At 44.6% G+C, this 22,478-nt stretch overlaps 1 protein-coding gene across 1 annotated transcript; it reads right to left on the bottom strand.

Annotated features, from left to right (window-relative positions):
• Positions 1-977: 977 nt before the first annotated feature.
• Adrb3 (adrenoceptor beta 3) lies at positions 978-2,117 on the bottom strand. Its single transcript, NM_001172887.1, is given in 1 exon segment — positions 978-2,117. A coding segment is annotated over 1 exon segment (1,140 nt).
• Between the last annotated feature and the right edge of the window lie 20,361 nt (positions 2,118-22,478).

The following is a 22,478-nucleotide window of genomic DNA, read 5'->3' on the forward strand; positions in this document are numbered from 1 at the left end:
AGAGACACAAGGACAGATCCTGAACCCGGGTTTTTTCTAATCTAGGTGATGGAAGGCTTCACGGGCCTCAGGAGCAGATCTTGGGGTACCCTCTTTGCCCTGTACTCTCAGCACGCGCATGAGCGAGGCCACAGGGTTGTTCCCAGGATGGGGGGCTCTGGCGGCCCAGCTGCGGAGGCAGCAGTGCATTCAGAGGTGAAGCTCAGCCAATTTCTCAGCACAGTGACTGGTCCCCACCCCGACCCCAGCCCACAGCGGAAAAACAGCTCTGCAGCCAGCCGGGAGTGCGCTGGGGCTCACTTCAAACAGAGCCCAAAGGCTTCCAAAGGACACATCCAGGGAGGTGTTTACAGTCCTACAGGCCTAGAGAGCTACCCGGAAGCCCTGGAAGGTGGAGATAACCTATCGATCTTAGGATAGGAACGGGGGGGGGGGGTACTGGAGGGAAGGCGTGGCCCTCAGGGGACCTGGGGAGCATATTTAACAACACGAAATCATGGGCCCCAGCCAGGTGCAAAAATCCCACCCAGAACATCCCCTCGGTCTCTAAAGGGGACGCTGGATTTCCATGCTCAGTTCCTCCTCCCCGCTGTTCAGAGCAGGACTCCTCGGTCTTCACTTTCGGAGCCATCAGGCCTTTGAGAGAAATCAGAATCAGCTCCTGGGTTTGGCGGGACCACACCCACCAGCGCAAGTCGGGGACAGGGTTAGCGATGGCCTGGGACCTAAGCAGCTGAACCACTGAGCTAGAGAACTCGGGGTGTGTGAGTGGGGGGGGGGTGTCAGAGGCCGGAGTGAAGAGCAACTCGCCTGTCTTTCGCAACTCTGGTGACTGCTCAAGAAAAGGAAAAGTGCACCTCGGCTCCCTCTGCGCACTCTCTCTTCTCTCCAACCCTCTCCGGGTCCCGCCTTCTGCCAGATCCATCTGCAAAGCCAGGGGCTCCGACCGCTCCCTGGCCCGGCCGGCCGGCCTTCCGTTACCTCGCGGTGCGCCCTGCGGGGTTGGCCCGGCCCGGAGGCCCGCGGCCGGGGCAGCCGCACACTAGCCGGCGGAAGGCGCTGCGGAAGTCCGGGCTGCGGCAGTAGATGAGCGGGTTGAAGGCGGAGTTGACGTAGCCCAGCCAGTTAAGGGGGAGGAGGACCGAGTTGGGAACTAGCGAGGGCCCCCCAAGGGCGCGCAGCACGTTGGCCAGAAAGAAGGGCAGCCAGCAGAGCGCGAAGGTGCCGACGATGAGCCCCAGCGTGCGCAGCGCGCGGCGCTCTCGGAGCGGCAGGAGGCGCGCGGGCCGCGGACCGCAGGGAGCCTCGCCTGCGGGCGCAGTGCGCATCCCGGCCCCCTGGGCGGGGGACGCGGAGCGCGACCGGATCCGCGGAGACCCCTGCGGGGGGAAGCGGCCGACCTCCTCGCGCAGCAAGCGCAGCTGGCGCTGGGCGACGAGGAAGACTCGTGCATAGACGAAGAGCATCACCAGCAGCGGCAGGTAGAAGGACACGGAGGACGACAACAGCGCGTAGGGCACGTTGGAGACAAAGGCGCAGCAGCGCGGGTTGCCATGGCAGAGCTGCGCCTCGGCGTCGGCCCCCGCGCGCCACCACTGGCTCATGATGGGCGCGAAGGACACCGCGGCCGCCACCGCCCACACCAGCGCCACGGCAGCTCGCGCGCGGCGCTTGGTGACCACGGCGCGGTAGCGCAGCGGGTTGGTCACGGCCAGGTAGCGGTCCACGGCCAGAGCGCACAGGGTCTCGATGCTGGCCGTCACACAGAGCACGTCCAACGACGTCCACAGCTCGCAGCCTGTCGTGCCCAAGGGCCAGTGGCCGGTCAGCGCCAGCGTGGCCCCCGGAGGCACCACCAGAAGTCCAACCACCAAGTCGGCTGCGGCCAGCGAGGTCACGAACACGTTGGTGATGGTCTGGAGTCTTGGCGTCAGGGCGATGGCCGCGGTCACCAGCAGGTTGCCTCCCACCGTGGCTAGGGCCAGCAGCGTCCCGGCCACTGCGGCCGCCCACGGAACTCCTGGTGGCCCACTCGGATCGGGTGCCAGGGTGGGGGCATCTGGCCACGAGCCGAGAGAGCGGTTTCCGGGGGTCCACGGAGCCGTCCACGAAGCCATCCCCGCGCGACACGGGCGCGGAAGGCTCTCCCAGGGCCCAGGCTCGAGGTAGAAGACGGCTGGGCTGAGCTGGATGCAAGAGCAGCTCCTCTGGCCCGGGTGCCGGCACACAAGCTCGGCTGGCCGTCCCCTTCCCACCCTCACCCCCACCTCCTGGTGCGGGGCTCCGCGGGAGGAGCGAGCAGCCGCTGGGCTTAAAGGGGCAGCGATCAGTAATCCAGATTAGAGGCCGCGAGGGGAAGGGCAGGGGATCCGCTGCCCACCCCGCCGCCACCGTCCAGCGGTCTCGGCTCAGTACTCTCAGGTCGGTTTTCCAGGAAGGCCCAGCAGCGGATCTCGAGGAAGGGGAGGAAAGCCCCACCCTCCCAAGACCTGTGAAATGCCCACAGCAGCCCCTCCTTGATGCCACCGCTTCCCAGGGTATTTAAAGGGAGTGCGGGCAGCCAGTAACTTCCCTTGGTCCCAGCCCTTCTCTTCCCTCGGGTGCCCCCCACACCTTTTTTTCAGCCACTGAGGAAATTGGGCCCTTTTCATTGTTCACCCATTTCAATCGAGGTTTGTGAGACTGAGAAAAGAGTTCGATTCCTCTATTGTCCTCTCTGTCCTTGGCCCCTTTCCACACACTTCACACTTAGTCTCTGATAGGCCTCCTCTCTTAGGGTCCTTCAGTCATCAGGACGTTTTTTAAAGTAGATGAATGGGGGGAGGTAGTGGAGCGGTACAGCACCCAAAGGCTCAAGGTTATCCCCAGAACTGGGAGGATAAAATGAATGACGCAAGGTTGAGATGTGCCTGCATCCTCAGATCTCCCTGGCTAGCCATGGCTCCTCTGTCACCATGTCCCCGTGTCTGCAGCAGCTCCTAGAAGAGTTTATTCGTTGAACTTCTAGAAACCAGGCACAGTGAGTTAAGGGCTTCACAAAGTATTCAGAGGAGCATTCCAATGCCTCCGAAATCTCCCCTGAGGTCTGAGCAGAGGTGTCTGTCTGCCAAAAAAGCCAAGCCCCCTCCCAGATGTAGGACACTTAGTTTTAGGCCAGCCCTCAGTCTCTAAGCCATTTGCTCTCTGGCTGAGAGAGAAAATGAGCCTCTAGGTTGAAGTGGGGGAGCAAGAAGGCGTGATAGCTTTATGGGGACCTATCAGGGTCTGACCCTGAAACAATGGAACAAAAGGGGAAAAATTATCATGGAAAATGCCTCCAGGACTATGCCCTGGTGTATTCTATATTCCAAAAGGGCACTGTAGTCACGGGTCTGAACAGTCCCTCTGGGAGGCTGGACCAGGGGTTAGGAGTTAGAGAGGTTGGAGGGGATGAGAGAACCTAAAATTATCCCTGAGGAAAAAGAACCAGCTAGACTCCCAGGGACCCCACAGCTCACCCTGCTCCAGGCTGGCATGCCCAAGGGCACTCAAGAAGGCCTCTGGAGTCATGGGAATGCCTGGGGTAGAGGGAGGGGCGGCCAGGGTCTCTTCCTGTCACAACATGCCAGAGAGGCAGCTTCATGCTAAGAGCGTCACCCCTGAGATCACTCCCAAGTCAGGTTCTGCAGCACCCCAGAGGGCTCACCAGGGTGTCATAAGCATCTCAAAGAATAATTGCTGAAACAAACAGCATACCATTCCGCACTGTTTTCCCCAAAAGATCAGAGATGATGGGGTCTAGAGAAAGGAGTGCAAACAGTCAAGCAGCTTCAAAGGACTTTGTTGCTTCAGGGGGTGACCTCCTTACTCAGGGGAACTCGTCAAATGTTGACATGTTCAAAAAAGGCAAGATTTCCCAAATGGCACAAGGATGCCTGATGGACACTGTGAGAAGAGAAAGTCCAGGGCCCTGCTGGCCAGGGGCTCCTGCTGCAGAGGGATGGTCCCCAGGCTGCTCCTCCTGGTTTTCCGGCTGGCTGCCCCTGCCCGGAAGCGGACAGGGTGAAGTCTTCTTCTGCCACTCTGGTCTGTGGCGTTAGGGCCAGCACCTGCCTGGTCTGTGCGGTTATTTTCTCTTTTTTGTGATTTTCTGCCTTTAAATTTTGAATAGATAATACATTGACATCATTTAACTATCAGGCTATACAAAATCTACCAATTTGATGGCTTATACCTATAATCTCAGCACTCTGGGAAGCTAAATCAGAAGGATCACAAGTTCAAACTCAGCATGGGCACTTTAGCAAAATACTGTCTCAAAATAAAAGATTCTAAATAAGCAGGGTGTGGTGGTAAACACCTGTAATCTCAACACTCAAGAGGCTGAGACAGCAGAATTGCTGGATTCAAGGCCAGCCTGAGCTATATAGTGAGTTCAAGGCCAGCCTGGACTATCAGCAAGACCCTGTCTCTAAACAAATATATAGTGTGTGTGTGTGTGTGTGTGTGTGTGTGTGTGTGTGTGTGCTGGGGATATATAGCTCCGTGTAAAGTGAAGTCCTTGGGTTCAATACCCAGTAAACACACACACACACACACACACGTGTACCCATGCACAAAATACATACAATAGAAAGTTACAGGCATAGTGGGTCACGCCTGTAATCCCAGCACTCAGGAGGCTGAGACAGGAGGATTGTTGCGAGCTCGAGATCAGCCTGGGCTACAAAGTGAGCTCAAGGCCAGCCTGAACTGCATAGCGAGACCCCGTCTCAAAAAAAAAAAAAAAAAAAAAAGTCGCCTTCATCCATTTTCATTGCCCTAACATGTAACTACAATATTTACCTTTATTCCTCCAGTATTTTACCTCCATATAGATCAATATGAATATATATTGTTTTGTCCCTGCTTTTCTACCTTATAGTAGGAAAATATATCTGCCTTGCTTACTGAGATCTAATTGCATACTTGTGATCCATCCAGATCAATACACAAAAGCTTCCTATCTAAATATTCCATCTTATGGACATACCATAATGCATGAAACTGACTAGTGATAGACATCTAGATTTCACCTTTCCTTCCTCCCTCTCTCTCATTGTTCTATAGCTGAGGATTGAACCCAGGGCCTTCATCTTCAGCTCTATCCCCCACCCTTTTTATTTATATTTTTTGAGACAAGATCTCTTGAAGTCACTAAATTGTGCAGGCTGGGCTTGCCTCAACCTCCCAGAGTGCTAGGATTACAGTATGTGCCACTGTGTCCTGTTTTTATTAATAGACGATTCTGTGATGAATGACTGGACCACTGTGTGTAGGTATAAGAGTAGGATACACATCTGCTTGTAGAACTGCTATGTGTAAAGTATACACATTTTCAGATCTGGACGATCTTGCCAAATTGCACTCCAATGTACTCATTTACAGTCTCACCATCATTCCTGATGATTGCAGGCCCTGGAGGCCAGAGGTCTGCATCTCTGGGCCCAGAGGAAACAAGCAGTCCTGGTCCATAGAGGTCATCCTGCCCTGAATGGACACACACAGTGCCCATAGCAAGCACTGCCGGGCCCTCAGCTGCCCAAGACCTTTACTCTGAGCTCTTGGAAGCAGGTGGTGAATGCAGCCTCTGACTCCCCTGAGGTCAGGGTTCCTGTTGCTCCCCTGTGCCAGATGCTGGGGGAGGCCTTCTGGGTGCCTGGAAGAATCATAACCCGTGATCAAGAAAAGGTGGTTGGCAAAGGCAGATGAGGCAGTGGCCGCCTGCCAGAGTTCACTAGCAGCAAGTGTTTTCCCTCCCTGGCCGACTGCAGTGTGACCATCACAGCTGGAAAAGTGTGTGTGTGTGTGTGTGTGTGTGTGTGTGTGTGTGTGTGTGTGCGTGCACGTATGCGTGCAAGAGTGAGACTTGGCAAGAAGATTCAAGTATTAGAGGTGACTGTAAAGGTTCACATATGTGTACACATGCACGCACACACACACATGCCTCACTCCTAATGAAGCAGGTACTCTCATTAAGCTATGTGCTTTATTCTACCAATCTTAATCTACTCAGTTTGTCTTCCGGTTGTCTCACTAGTGTCAGACAATGAAAGAAACAGCATAGTTATATGTGTACGTATATAAAAATAGTTAAGATAGTTATACTACTGATGTCTCTGAGTTAACTGAAGAGAAAGATTTGTGCTGGTGTATTTTGGACAATTGTAAGAAGATGTCTCATGCTCTGGGTGAATGATTTGGGGATGACAACATTCGATGTATGTATCATTGTTGCCCCTTGATTGATGTGTTTTGAAATTTTGTGTCAATTTTCTTTCTTTTTCTTCTTGAAACAAAATGAATTTGAAAAAAAATTTTACTCAGTTTGCTTGAAAGTTCTGGGAGCCAGTTGTGGTGGTGCACACCTGAAATCCTAGCACTCTGGGAAGCTGAGGCAGAAAATTGCAAATTTGAGGTCAGCCTGGGCAACTTCACAATTTAGCAAGAACTTGTCTCAAAATAAACAATAAAAAAGGGCTGGGGAAGTAGTGTAAAGACCTGGGTTCAGTCTTCAGCACAAGATGGACTTTTTTCTCATTTCCTTAACCTGTAGTGACTGTCCACTCATTCAAACATGGAAGCTTAGCCCAGTGAGGTAGTATACCTGTAATCTCAGCGCTCAGGTGAGGCAGGCTGTGGCAGGAGAATCACTGTAAGATTAGGGCCAGCCTGGGCTACAAAGTGAGTTCAAGGCCAGCCTGAATTGCCTAGCAAGACTCTGTCTCAAAAAAAAAAAAAAAAAAAAAAAAAGAAGGTGGAAGCCCAGAGAGGAAACTTAAGCTCATCCATGGCCTCACAGTAAAGGACCATGTTCAGTAGTGCATAGGTACCCACAGAGGTGGTTCCTGTTCCAGAGCTCTGCCCTTCACTCCTAGCCAAACTGCAGCAGATGCCACCTTCTAGGCTGTCCCCCAGGGCTCCCAAAATGGACCAGCAGACAGGGGAGACATCCCAGAACTAAAAAGAAGTCTCTAATGTCAGAGTTCTTCTGTCCCTTTGTCCTGTATCATGTGGCCCAGCTTACTTGACTTACATCTATCTGACTGGTTCCAAGGTGAGACTCAGAGGACTTAGAAGAAGAGTAGAAAGGAGCTGCCATTCCCAGGAAAACAAAAGTTCTGAGGAGGGAGAGCGGGAATTAAAAAAAAAAAAAAAAACACGTGCTGAGGTGAGACAACAGCCTTATGCTGAAGGGAAGGTGGAGAGGTGGACCGGAAGGATTTACTAGCAATACTTCCTTTTTTATCCATTCTTATGACTCAGGGGACTGAACTCAGGGCCTCAGTCATTCTACTGAGGTGCAGCCCTAGACCTGTGCCTTCTCTTTTAGTTACTGGTCATCAATAGAAGGGACCAAGGGATGTTTCTACCATGCCTGAACTAGGAAAAGGAATCCTCGTTCTAGTCTCTGACAACCCACAGCTATTGGGGAGGCTGTTCCCCATGGCCTGGGAAAGATAGTGTGCCCCCACTCCACCTGCAGCCTAGACAAGAACCCCCTCTCCCAGGAGAGGGGGTGTTGAGAGCCATTGAAACTGGAAATTGAACACACATGCAGGGCTGCAGCATGGCTGGGGCTGGGCCTACCCAAGAACAAAGAGACACCTCAAGGGTAAGATAAAATCACAGCTGAGGACACTTGGCCCTAACTCCAGATCTTCTCCTGAGATACTTCTCCTATATTAACATAAAATAGTTTTCCTAAATTAAACATATTCTGCTTCTTGGAAAGACCCTTGAACCACTCCCAAGGTCTATTCCGTTTCCTTTGTTTTCCACTCTAACCTCTTCCTTGTTTGAAAGCTAAATAAATATGGGCTACCCAGAGACATTCCTTGTCTTAGTCCCCAAGTGTTGAACTCTGCAGAAGGTTCTGATCCTCCTGGAGCCCTAAAATCATACCACTTGTCTTATTTATTTAAGCCTTCACAGCACAATCATTTGGGAGACTAGGGATCTAGGCCAGGTCCTTAATAACTGGCACCTGAAAAAGGACCTGCCCTCCTTGGACTAGGAATTTTAGCCTAAATGAGTAAGTCTGCCTAGAGTGAAAAGTGTGGAAATGGAGAAGGCCTGCACAGGATGAAAACTTCAAAACTTCCACAGGGAGGCCTGGAGAAGAAAGGGAAGAACAGGGGTGAGTCGTCCCACTGTGAACAAACCATTTTATACGGGAGTAAAATAAGTCAAAATTTTCAGCCTAGGAGCAAAGTATATACAATTGCTCCAAGGCCTGCTTAAACACTCAGGGGTTTATATACCAAAGAAGTACCTAGAAAAAATGTTGAAAGAGGTAACCAAATGTAATCCACGGTTTCCTCAGACAGGCACTATAAATATTGATAATTGGGAAAGAGAATCTCAAAAGGCACATAGCACAGGAAAAGTCATTTCCCCTGAGACATCCTCAACTTGGAATCTGATTCATTCAGTTGGGAGTCCATTACAGAGCTAATATGGGACATATTAGAAAAAATTGCAGAGTTCTTGCTGGATCTAACAGGGCAGACACTGCAGCTGCATCAAGTCAAAGAAGCAATGCCTCTGGCACCTCTGTCTGAGATGACAAAAAGGGAGGCATTGGGCCAAATATTGTCATTCTAAATCCCATAAGGATGGTACACCTGTGCCAAAAAAATAAAATGAGTGTCTTTCTTCAAGCCATCTAAATAATAGAGGGGATATAGACTGTGAAGCAAAATGTCAGTCAGCTTTACTTAGTGCAAACTTGCCAGCAGATTTAACAGCAGCTTCAAAGGTGGCTCACCAGAGAGATGTTAACTACTCACCCAGAAAACACTTCGAAGTGCAGGAGTAGGCTGTCCTGCATATTTCAGAGTCACTCTCATTGGAGGTAACCAGCCTACTCTAATCCCCACCTGAAGGAACAGTTGGTCTTGTACTGGGAAAGGCTGATCTGAATCTAGAAGGAATAATTATTGTGCCTAGCAGTTAATGGTGATGGTAGAGATGAGATACAAGTTACTGCATGTGCTATGAATCACTGGGTTTTTGAACAGGGAGATTATGTGGTACAGTTGGTTTTGTTACTTATAGATAAGCCTTCCTTTTAAAAATGTAGACCGCTTGACTTCCGGGAGAACATGGCGGATAGATAGCAGCAGCTATGGAGGCTCTCTGAGACACCCTGCTTAGAGTCCAGGAATGGTGTGGTGCAAGGAGTCCTAAGCAGGGGGGGATGTACCCTGCCAACCCAGGAATAAACAAAGCTAAGAGAAACCAACTGGAAACACAATCCCGGTGCTATGACAGGAATAGGAACAGATAAAGTCTCAGTGCAGAAGCTGGAGCCCACACCACTGGAAGCCACAATTTGAATTTCCTGCTGCCGCTGCTGTGTCTGAATCAGCACAGCAGGGAGAGAGACGCGCGTAAACTCTGAGAGTGGGAACCGGCAAATGGAGTTGAGAGTGGGACTGACAGGAAGCCCTACATCGACCTGCAGTGAGTGAGTGGAATGGGAACCCTTCCATAGAGTAGGAGGCTTCAGCAAAGGACATTCTGGGACTGGGCAGACTTGCAGGAACAGGAAACTGCAGTGACTTTAGTCGCATATTCTCCTCTCAAGCAGGATTGGTGGGGAGTGCCTGTCCTAGGTGATGCTGCTGACTAAGACCTAGTAAGCTAGCCCAAACTAGGTCCCAGCACCTGGAGGAGCACCCTAGCAGTGAAGCCTTGGGTAGGTTGACCTGGAGGGGCGGGCCCAGCAGAGGCTGCCTAGGTCTGCGTCTCCCTAGTACACTGCAGTGGGTGGAAACACCTAGCCAGTGCAATTCAAACAAACTGTAACAGACAAAGAGAAAAAACAAACTGGGCCTCCTATACTTGCTTGTATAGAAGGAACAAAAAATATGGGAAGAGGAAACAACAAGAAAGGGTCCTCAGTCCCCAATCCTTAGAACACTGATCGAAGAAAGGTGAATGCAAAAGAGAATGAGGAAAGAAAACATGCAATATCAGACATGGCACCAACAGACATAAAGCAATATCTCTGGAGCCTCATAGACGAGTTCAAAGGTGAAGTATTTAAGGAAATAAAGCAAGATATAAGTAGAATAGTTAGAGAAATGCTAAGCACGGCTCAAGAAAAAACAGATGGTGGAATGGAAGAACAGAAAAAAAGGGGAGAATTGTTTGATGGAGAAAATAGAGAAAACATGGAATAGGTGAAGCAGGTTCAAAGAGATTACCAGGAAACTAAAAACTCTATTGAAAGCTGGCATAACAGCTTGAAAGAAACTAAGGGTAGATTATCTGAACTGGAGGGCAGATTTGTAATGTGGGAGCATGAAATGAAAAACTTATTAAAAATATCAAGAAAGGGGCTGGGGGATGGGGGCTGGGGATTTAGCTCAGCGGCATAAGCGCCTGCCTTGCAAGCAGCCAGTCGTGAGTTCGATCCCCGGTACCGATAAAAACGAAAAAGACCAAAAAAAAAAAAAAAAAAAAAAAAAAAGAAAGGGGCTGGGGATTTAGATCAGTGGCATAAGTGCCTGCCTTGCAAGCAGGCGGTAGTGAGTTCGATCTCCGGTACCGAAAAAAGACAAAAAAAAAAAAAAAAAAAAAAAAAAAACCAGAAAACAAACAGCAATAATACAAAGACTAGAAGATGATAAGAGGATCTGTAACTTTAGAATTAAGAACATAAAAGAAGAAGTAGGGACATAAACAAATGGACTACAAAAGCTATTCACAGAAATAATCCAAGAGAATTTCCCTAATTTAACCAAAGGTAAAGATACTCAGATGTATGAGGCATACAGGACCCCAGCCACCTACAACCCAAACAGAGCTACACCCAGGCATATAATAATCAAAATTCCAGAAATCCAATATAAGAACAGAATACTAAAAGCCATCAGAGACAAGAAACAGATCACTTACAAGGGAACACCCATCAGAATTATAGCAGACTTCTCGGCACAAACCATCAAATCATAAAGAGCATGTGGGGAAATAATTCAAGCTTTGAAAGATAACAACCTCCAGCCAAGATTGATATATCCTGCACAACTGTCCCTAGAAATTGATGGAAAAACAAGGTGCTTCCAGGATAAAGAGGAACTAGGGGAATTTGCAGCCACCAATTCAACTCTACAGAGAATACGGCAGGATATTCTAAAAAAGGGAAATACCAAGATCCCAGAAACAGTGGCAGAGAGACCACAATGAGTGGAGCAGAAAGCGAAATGAAGAAGACAAACTGACAACAAATGACAGAAAAGATCTTAACAGAAATGAGGCAGAGAAGATTGGATGGTAGGAACAGCTATTTTGGAGAAAACAAGACATCATAATAGCTAGTGCTGATTTAATATCATCTTGTTTTGAAGTCCCATCAAGCTTTTACTTTGTCTTGATATGTTTGGTGCTACAGTATACAAAGTTATACTCAAAGATTTCAAAGAAAGAGACTTTTGTTAACGACTTTTATGTCAGGATATCTTGTGGTGAAACACTATTTTGCTTAAATGGTTATGCTTTGACCTGTGCTGTTTTGTTGTTATGCCCTCTTTTATCTCAATCTCCTTTCTTAAATTATTTACTTTTTTATCTTTTTAATTAAGGGAAAAATAAAAATAGCAGGATACATTATAGTAATCCACTTTGATTTCCTATTAACTTGATTTGAAACCCTGGATTACCCTCACCATCTTATTTTGACTGATTTTCCCCTATTTTGCTTTGCTTGATAGTACCAAGTTCAAAAGTATAGGCAACAACTGTGAAGACAATAAGATTCATTATGACGCCCATTCTGGTTGACTATTATCTTCTTTTAAAGTCCTGTAATGTCTCCAATATTTTGGTTTTATTCTTTACTGTTTTGTTCAATTTTATTATAACTGATGATATAGGCAATTCTTTTTAAGATAGCAAAAGGCAGCATGGTAACCATTGTTGATCACCTGGTATTTTGTTTTTACATTATCTATTATGTCCACCCTTTTGATTTGACTGACTCTGTTCTGTTATGTTACATTTGGTTTTACTCTTTTCAAAAAAAGTAATAAGAACTGTGGTAGTAATAAAACCCAAAATGTGTAATTGTCAATTTTCAGAAAGTGCTCTAAAGGATATAAGTGCATATATATTTAAGTGTATAAGATAGATAACCATATTACTGAGTTTTGTTGGACCATTGAACAAAACTGTTTGTAGTCTCAGTTTGAAAGTCCACTTTATATGCTTTAATTTTGTAACTTGAACAAAATTTCTAAGATAACAATATGTAATCTATTAATTAGTGATTCCCTACTGTTTATTCTTTCTGAAATTCTAGTGAATCTACAGGTGCACGGCCTAGAGTCAAACATCCCACTTCCCCTATCCTCCTTCCCTGTCCCCTCATTAGCAAATGGGAACCAGAAATCTGAGCATCTCTTGGGAGATTGACCATAACAAACAAGGGTGACTTCCTTCTACCATCTCTTTGAAGGCAAATATTTTTATTACTGTTTTGCTTTAATCTGATTAATGGTACTGCTCTATTCAATATTCTGTTTTGAGAAGTTCTATAATGTTCTGTATTTCATTTTATTTTGATATATGTGATTGAAGGAACAACTATTGTAAAGATAATGAAATATACTGTGATACCTACTACTGTTATCCCAGTAACCTGCTGGGAAGTTCTGTACCAATTTCACTACACAGTCTCAGTTGGCTTTATTCTGTCTTGTTCTGCTATATTTTACTACTTTCAAAATTTAAAAAATTGATAAAAAGAGTTAGCTTTAGTTGAAAAAATGTTACAATGTTAAGTTTTTAGAATAAATACAAATTATCCTCTTATTCTTTACATCCTAAATACTCATCAGTGGACAAGGAAGACGGCAGATCAATAAGTAACAAGGCACAGAATCTCTTGAGAGAAACAGCTCAGATACTAGAATTTACCACCATGGAGAAGACTGGATGAATGGAGAGGGATTCTCACAACCCAGGAAGAAACTAAGGAAAAAGGAAAAAAAAAGAAAGAAAAGAAAAACATAGACGGGAAGCTGGAGCCAGACATGCTCTCACCAGAGCCGGCCCAACTCGTGATTACAGTACTCTCATGTGAGCCAGTTGGACCTGCAGCCCTAGTACATTCACCGGAGCTGCAGTCACACTGAAGTTGGGGGTTGGTGAGCCCAACAGAGAACAGAGCTGGCATGGAGACTTACACTAGCCGATGGTGAGTGCTCAGAATTTGTGCCCCCCCCCCGTGGGAGGGGAGTAAGATCAGATGACATATTGGTATTGGGCAGGACAGACCTGAACAAGGAATAGCAGTAACTTCAGTTGGCTGCTCCCTCCTGGGAGCAGATTGATGGGATCTGACTGGCCTAGTCATGCTCCTGGCCAGGACCTAATAGCCAGGAATGAAATTGTCCCCAAAGTTGTCCCAAACCAGTTCTGTCCATGTAGCATACACTTACGTGGTGAAGGCCCTTGCTGGTTGACTGGCTCAGGGGGGAGGGGCCAGCCTACACCACACCTGCTTGCACATCAATGATCAGCAGCAAACTGGAGAGGGCAGCAATTCTTAGCCAGCACACTTCAGCAGAACCATAACCAATACAGAAAGGGGCTGAGACCTCTACCATACTCCTGAATGGAAGAAACAAAGAAACATGACAAGAGAAAGAAATAAAAAGCCTCCAGCCAACCCAGGGAATATGGGTCCAGGAGAGGTAAATACAGAAGAGATTGAGGGTGACAAACATGCAATATTGCTGACATAAAGAAATGTCTTTGTGACATCATAGTCAAGCTCAAAACTGAAATCTTAATACAAGTAAAGCAAGATATAAGAAGATTAATAAAAGAAATGCTAATCACCTCTCAAAAAGACACAGACAGAAAAATGGAGGAACACAAAAAAAGGAGAGAAACCTTCAATGAAAAAAAAAACCTAGAACACATGAAACAGATTCAAAGAGATTACCAGGAAATTAAAACTCCACTGAAAGTTGGCAAAATTTCCTGAAAGAAACGAGAGATAGATTAACAAAACTTGAAGATAGGTTTGCAATGTGTGAACAAAAAAGAAACAATCTCTTAAAAATAACAAGGAAACAGGCAGTAACAATATAAAGGTTAGAAGATGACAAGAGGATCTATAACTTAAGAATAAAAAATGTGAGTGAAGAAGCCGGGGTAAACACAAAGGAAATACAAAGCCTATTCACAGAAATAATTAAGGAAAACTTCTCAAGCATAGAAAAGGAAGTGAGATTCAGATGTACAAGGCATACAGAACTCCAGCCACCTACAACCAAAACAGAGCTGCACCCAGACATATAATAATCAAGATCCCAGAAATTCATCACAAGAACAGAATATTAAAAGCCATCAGAGTAAAGAAAAAGATCACCTATAAAAGAAAACCCATCAAAATCACAACAGACTTCTTGACACAAACCATCAAATCAAAAAGAGTTTAGAGTGAAGTATTTCAAGGTCTGAAAGAAAATAACCTCCAACCCAGATTGATGTACCCTGAAAAACTGTCTCTCAAAATTTATGGAGAAACAAGATGCTTCCACCACAAAGAGGAACTGGGGGAATTCGTGACCACCAATCCAACCCTACCAAAAATACTGAAGGACATTCAAGAGAGGGAGAAAAACACACCAGGATTTGAGGAACAGTGGCAGAGAGGCCTCAATGAATAGGGCAGACAGTGGAATGAAGGAGAAAAGTAGACATCCAACAGCAGAAAAATAGCATAGCAGAAATGAGGCAGAGAAGGTTGGTTATAATCTCTAACATAGATGGTCTTGACACACTAACAAAAAGAAACACAGAGTAGATCAGAAGATAGGGTCCATCGAGATGCTCTGAATAGGAAATATAATTAACCCAAAGAAGGTCTATGGACCAAAAATCAAATATGAGAAGGCAATGATATATGTGACAGGGAACCAGAAAGAATTAAGGGCAACTCGTCTAGCACCTGCAGATAGATATTATGGAAAGACATGACACTTTTGTGCAGTTGAGGACTACTTAGCTATAACAAAGGAAAACCTTGAGGCTTTTGTAGGTAAAGGAATATAACTTGAGATCAAGCCCAGGGGTAAAAAGGTTCACAACCACTTAGGTAAATAGTGGGTTATACCCCTAACCTAAAAACTAAAGAAGTCAGTTGGGCCTAAAATATACAATGCATCCTGTGAAAGTGAAAGGGGAGGAATTGTCTAAAAAAGGATGGCAGAGGACATTGTTAATAGTGTATCAGGATTCAAAATCCACATAGTTGATATCAATCATTTAGTTTGGTTATATTCTGTTCAGTCTGTCTACTTCTACTAGAGTTGAGGGCACAGACAGTTATTTATTCCAAAAATAGCAGGATATACTATGGTAACCATCCTTAATTTCATATTACCTTAATCTGAAGCCCTGTAATACTTACACTGTCTTATTATGACAGATCTTATTTGAATCTCATTTGTCAGCTCACTGTCTTCAGTTGACTGATTTTATTTGAATTTTTTATAATTGATAGTATCAAGTCTAAGAGTATAGGCAAATGAAGATGACAAGATTCACTAGGATACCCACTGTGGTTGAAGTCTTATAATGTCTAAAATGTTTTGTTTTTATTAATATTGTTATGTAGAGAGTCGGAGAACATGGCAGATAGATAACAGCAGCTACAGTGGCTCTCTGAGATAGCCAGCTTAGATTCCAGGAATGGTGCAGTGTGAGGAGTCCTAAGCAAGGGGAAATATACCCTGCCAACCCAGGAACAAACTAAGCTGAGAGAAACCAACTGGAAATGCAATCCCAGTGCTATGACTAGAACAGCTAAAGTTTCAGTGCCAACACTGGAACCTGCGTCTCTGGAAACTGCAGCTTGAATTCCCTGCCGCTGCTGCATCTGAATCAGCATAGCAGGGATAGAGATGTGAAAGCTCTGAGAGCAGGAATTGGTGGACCAAATTGAGAGCACATATGGCGGGTAGCCCTGTATCGCCCTGCAGTGAGTGAGAGGAACAGGGACCCTTCCATAGACTAGGAGGCTCCAACAGAGGACATTCTGGGAATGGGCAGACTAGCCAGAACAGGACACTGCAGTGACTTCAGTCACATATTCCCCTCTCAAGTGGGATCGGTGGGGAGCATTTGACCTGGGTGATGCCATGGACTAAGACCCAGTAGGCTAGCCCAAACCAGGTCCCTGAACCTGGCAGTGCACCCTAATACAGTGAAGCCTTCAGCAGGTTGACTGACCTGGAGGGGTAGGCCCAGCATAGGCTGCCCCAGTCTGTGTCTCCCTAGTACACTGCAGTGGGTGGGAACACCTAGCCAGCATGATTCAAACAAACTGTACATGACAAAGAAAGAAACTGGACCTCCTATATATGCCTGTATGGAAGGAACAAAAAATATGAGAAGAGGAGACAACAAGAAAGGGTCCTTGGTCCCCAATCCTGAGAACACAGATCCAGGAAAGGTAAATGCAAAGGAGAATGAGGATAGAAAACATGCAATATCAGGGACGGCATCAATAGACATAAACTGATGTCTCCGGGACCTCATAGACGAGTTCAAAAGTGAAGTATTTAACCAAGAAAAGCAAGATATAAGTAGAATAGTTAAAGAAATGCTAAGCACTTCCCAAGAAAAAACAGATGGTGGAATGGAAGAATAGAAAAAAGGGGGAGAATTGTTTGATGGAGAAAATAGAGAAAACATAGAATACATGAAGCAGGTTTAAAGAGATTACCAGGAAACTAAAAACTCTATTGAAAGCTGGCATAATAACTTGAAAGAAACTAAGGATAGATTATCTGAACTGGAGGGCAGATTTGTAATGTGGGAACATGAAAGGAAAAACTTCTTAAAAATAACAAGGAAACAAGCAGTAACAATACAAAGGCTAGAAGATGATAAGAGGATCTATAATTTAAGAATTAAGAATGTAAAAGAAGAAGCAGGGATACAAACAAATGAACTGCAAAGGCCATTCACAGAAATAATCAGGGAGAACTTCCCTAATATGAGAAAAGATAAAGATATTCAGATCTATGAGGCATACAGGACCCCAGCCACCTACAACCCAAACAGAACCACAACCAGGCATATAATAATCAAGATTCCAGAAATCCAATATAAGAACAGAATATTGTTCTGAGACAAGAAACAGATCACTTACAAGGGAACATCCATCAGAATTACAGCAGACTTCTTGGCACAAACCATCAAATCATGAAAAGTGTGGGGGAAAATAATTCAAGTGTTGAAAGACAATAACTTCCAACCAAGATTGATCTATCCTGCACAACTGTCCCTAGAAATTAATGGAGAAACAAGGTGCTTCTAGGATAGAGGAACCAGGGGAATTTGCAACCACCAATTCAACTCTACAGAGAGTACTGCAGGACATTCTAAAAGAGAAACATACCAAGATACCAGAAACAGTGGCGGAGAAGCCACACTAAATGGAGCAGAAAGTGAAATGAAGAAGACAAACTGACAACTAATGACAGAAAAAGACTCAACAGAAATGAGGCAGAGAAGGTTGGATATAATTTCTAATATAGATGACCTAGAGACACTAACTTAAGGGAAAAAAGAGAGAATTGCAGGCAGAGTGTATCAAGAGGTAGTGTCCACCAAGAGGCTCTTTATAGGAAACATAATTACTCTGAAGAAGGTTATATGGATCAAAATCAAACATGAGAAAATGGAACTCAATGTGATAGGGAACCAGAGAGTAATAGGGGTAACTAGACCAGTATTTATGGGTAGGTTGAACAGACAGGCTTTAATAAATGAAGAAATATAACTAGAAATCCAGCCCAGGAGTGAGAAAGTTCAGAAACACTTAGGTAAATAGCAGGTTGCCCCCCATTACAAAACCATGAGTGCTGGGGATACTTCAAAATACACAGTTCATTCTGAGGGAGTAAAGGGGAGGAATAGTCTTCAAAAAAAAACCAGCAGAAGATATAGCTAATAGTGTATCAAGAATTAAAACCCCTATTACTTGCACCACTCTGGTTGGTTGGAACTTGTTCCGTCCTAGTTTGTATACAAGCACTGGATCTAAGGGGCACAGACAGCTGTCCACAGCATAGGGGACATCTTTAATTCCCTATTAACTCAATCAGGATCCATGTATGACTTATACTGTTGCATCATGACTGATCTTAGTTAAATTTGACTTGTTTGATTGCTGCTTATTATTGACAGATTTTATTCAAAACTGTAAGGCTGATGGTAACAAGTTAAGGAATATAGACAACTATAATGAAAATGACAATGACTCACTACGATATCCATTCTGATTTGATTACTACCTTTTTTTTTTTTTTTGTCTTTTCCTTTTTATCGGTACCAGGGATCAAACTCATGACTGCCTGCTTTCAAGGCAGGTGCTTATACCACTGAGCTAAATCCCCAGCCCCTGACTACCTGTTTTTGTAGCTCTATACTATCTACAAAGTTGTATTTCTGTTAATTCTGTTATGTACTGATATGCTCAACTATACTTTGTCTGATGATATAGCCAATTCTGTTGATGATAACAAGAAACAGCACAGTGACCAGGGTAGAACTATTTATACAACAGATTTATATGTCTTTTTAGTTTTATATGTCTATAGGAAAAATGTTTAGTTCTGTCCTGCTTTATTATGTTTCTCCTTGTCTTAGTTACTTTTTACTCGTTGCTAAGACAAAATACCTGAAGCCCAAAACTGGGAAAGGAAAGATTTATTTCTTACAGGTTTTGGAGGTTTCTTTCCACACTTAGTTAGCTCTAAGGCAGGCGGGCATGGCTGGGCTGCCGTCCATGGCAGCTGCAAACAGAAAACTCGAACCAGCAATGAGCGAGACACACCTTCTTCCTGCCATTACATCACATCCTTTGTGGGTGGAGCACTGACACCATCAATCCAAGCACTAGACAATGAACAAATAACAAATGCATAATGCAAACTCATGAGGCCTGGGGGACACATACATAAACCATGACATTTCCTCTAATATAGAAAGGATAGAAATACATGTTAAGACTCATGCTTACGTAAAACCTATAAATAGTTTATGAGAACTTGATCTGATGACACATGATGAAATGAACAAAAACTTTGCAGGAAAGAAAGTGGCACTGCAGTACCCAATCCTGATTCTGGAGTGTTATGATGTGAAATCCAGCAATATTATTAATCTTTGTTCAGAAGGATTTTAATCTAATAAGCTGTGTTAGGTCTCAACATAAATGAAGATATGGATAAACACATACATATCTAAGTGTATAGGATTGATAGCCATAATACTTAGTTTTTGTTGGATAGTTGAACAGAACTGTTTGCAGTCTCCCTGGTTGAAATCCAATTTATATGTTCCACTTATACCTTGAACAACTATTTATAGGGAGACAATATGTATACATTAGCTAGTGATTTATTACTGTCTATTTCTTTTCTTTGAAAGTATGTACTATTTCTGCCCATTTTCTATTTTGTTCTGTCTTTCTTTAAATAAAAAAATATTGTCATGTAGCACTATGTTCAATTATACTATTTCTGATGATATAGACAATTCTATTGAAAGACAACAAGAAACATCATAGTAGCCATTGTAGGTCACCTTGTATTGTGGTTTTATATGACTGTTTCATTTCATGTTTTTTTACTTTTTATCAGTACCAGAGATCAAGCTCATGACTGCAAGCTTGCAAGGAAGGCGCTCATGCCACTGAGCTGAACCCCCAGCCCCATGTTCTGTGTTTTTCTAGGAATTTGTTTTGTTTTGTCTTGTTTTGTTCTGTTTTGCCTCTAATACAGAAAAAATAGATAGATACACACATAGAGACTCATGCATCTGTAGAACTTCTAAACAGTTTATGAGAACTGATTATATAATGCATAATGAAATGAACACCAACTTTGAAGAAAAAGAGACACTAAAGTACCCAGTGCTGATTCTGTAGTGTCATGATGTGAAATCCAGCAATACTATTAGTCTTTGTTCAGAGTGATTTTAGTCTGTTTTGTTTTGTTTAATTTCAACATACGTAAAGGTATGGACAGCTATTTTGAAAAGAATGAGAGACACTATGGCAGCATTGTTGACTTCCTTATTGTCTGGTCTTGAAGATCTAAAATGCCTTCATCATCCTGTTTGGATCAGTTTTATACTGTTATTTTATATGATTTCACTGTGTTTGAATATACAGACAACTATTTGGAAGAAAAGAGACAATATGATACATAGTGAAGAACTCTGGTTGTCTTGCTTTGAAATCTGTGTCTCTTACATTGTTTTCTTATGGTCTGTGTTTTTCTGTTTAATTTTACTCTCTTTTGGGTGGAGCAAAGATGCAGGATAGATAACTACTGACTACAGAGGCTCCCTGAGATAGTCAACTTAGAATTCAACATAAAACAGTGTGGGGAGCTCTGATCAGAGGGAGAGGAATTCTCTTGTCCCAAGAAGAAACTAAGGTGAGAAGAACCAATCAAAACATATAGTCCTAGCTGGCCAGGCCACCATGCATCCTTGAGCACGCTGTGACAGGCCATCTCCACACCTCCGCACTCCGAACCACTGCCTCTGACTCTCTCGCTGCGGGGGCCCAAGGAGGCTGGGGGAGTGGAGCGATTAGGCACCCGACAGCTGTCTCCACCCCCGCCGCCCCTGCCACTGCCTGTGCTGCCTCCCCGGATCAGGGCTGCATCCTGAAGGACTCGAGGAGGAGGGCGCATTGCAGCATCCTGGGTGCGGGACCAGGCCTGCTGGGACACATCGCCGCCTTCACCCTTGCTGCTCCCGCAAGGACCCAAGCCGGCAGGGCCACCACTGAGTGGGCCCCCCGCAGTGGGGCACCCGGAGGTGCCTGGGAGGGTGAGTGTGTGTTCGCTGGCGCCAGGCCCGCACAGCCAGAGCCCCACAGAGCTGCTGCCATGGACGGAGCCCAGAGAATCTGCTTCTGAAAACAGCTCTTCAGACAAAAATTAAAAATACAGAACCAGAACTTTCTGGTTTCCTGCCATGCTCCACCAGCTTCAGAAAATTGGGCCTGCCTGCCTGCTCCCTGAACTCTGGACTGGGTGGCCTGGGGTGAGTGTCCTCAATTAAGTTCATTGCTCCTGCCAGCTAGGGAACTTTGTGGCTTCTTGACACACTGGACCGGCACGGCAGGGCTTAGTCCTGCCTGCTGCACCCCCAGTGACCCTGTCTCAATCCAGAGCACTGGGCGGCCAAAGTCCCACAAGCTGAGAGCATAGAAGAGGCTTTCCAGCAGGCCCAGGGGAAGCCTTGGAATAACACTTGAAACACAGAAATATAGGAAAATGACAAAACGAAAGACCAAAATACAATCTCAAGCCTCCAGCCCATTCCAAGAAATCATAGCAGCTATGTACATAGAATAAAACATATGTCATACACCTGAAATACCTGAAATAATAGCAACTGAAATAAAGAAGCAAATATGGGAAGCTTTAAAGGAATTCAAACTAGAAATAATCTCCCAGGTAAAAGAAGAAATGATAAAAGAAATGAAAGAGATGCTGAACATATCTAAAGAAGAGACAGTTAAAAAATTGGAGGAGCTAAATGAAAAGATAGAATCCCTGGATGAACAATATAAGAAACAAACAGAATACATGAAACAGATGCAAAGAGATATACAGGAAATCAAAAATTCCATTGAAAGTTGTAAAAACCACCTCTGTGAAAGTGAAGATAGAATTTCAGACCTCAGAGACAAGATTGCAGCCAGTGAACAGGAAAGGAAAGATCTTTTAAAAATAACAAGGAATCAGTAAATAAGAATTCAACAGCTATAAGATGATGCAAAGAAAAACAACATACAATTGATAGGGATAAGTGAAAAAGAACGGGACAACATAAAGGATGTCAAGAGGTTACTTAGAGATGTAATAGCTGAAAATTTCCCAAACATGAGAACGGAAACTGACATCAGGATCAGTGAGGCATATAGAACTCCAAATAGCCATAATCAAAATATAACTACACCCAGACATATAATAATCACCATCCCAGAAATCCAACATAAGAATAGAATGTTAAAAGCTGTCAGAGAGAAAAGACAGATCACCTATAAAGGAAAACCTATCAGAATCACAGCAGACTTCTCAGCACAAACAATAAAGTCAATAAGAGAATGGAATGAAGTACTTCAGATCCTAAAGGAAAATGTTTTCCAACCTAGATTGATGTACCCTGCAAAACTGTCCTTCAAAATTAATGGAGAAGTAAGATACTTCCATGACAAAGAACAGCTGAACAACTTCACAATCACCACGCCAGCCCTGCAAAGAATACTGAAAGACAGTTTAGATACACTCAGGAAAAAGCCACTAAGCAAAGCAAATAATTAAACAGAACAGAAGGATAAAGATGCAACAACACAAAGATAACATGTCAACAATAAGCCAATATATCACAGTTATAACCATTAATGT

Source organism: Cavia porcellus, unplaced genomic scaffold (assembly GCF_034190915.1).
Source record: "Cavia porcellus strain 051 isolate PalLab524CR breed Dunkin Hartley unplaced genomic scaffold, mCavPor4.1 scaffold_29, whole genome shotgun sequence".
NCBI classification, from domain to species: domain Eukaryota; kingdom Metazoa; phylum Chordata; class Mammalia; order Rodentia; family Caviidae; genus Cavia; species Cavia porcellus.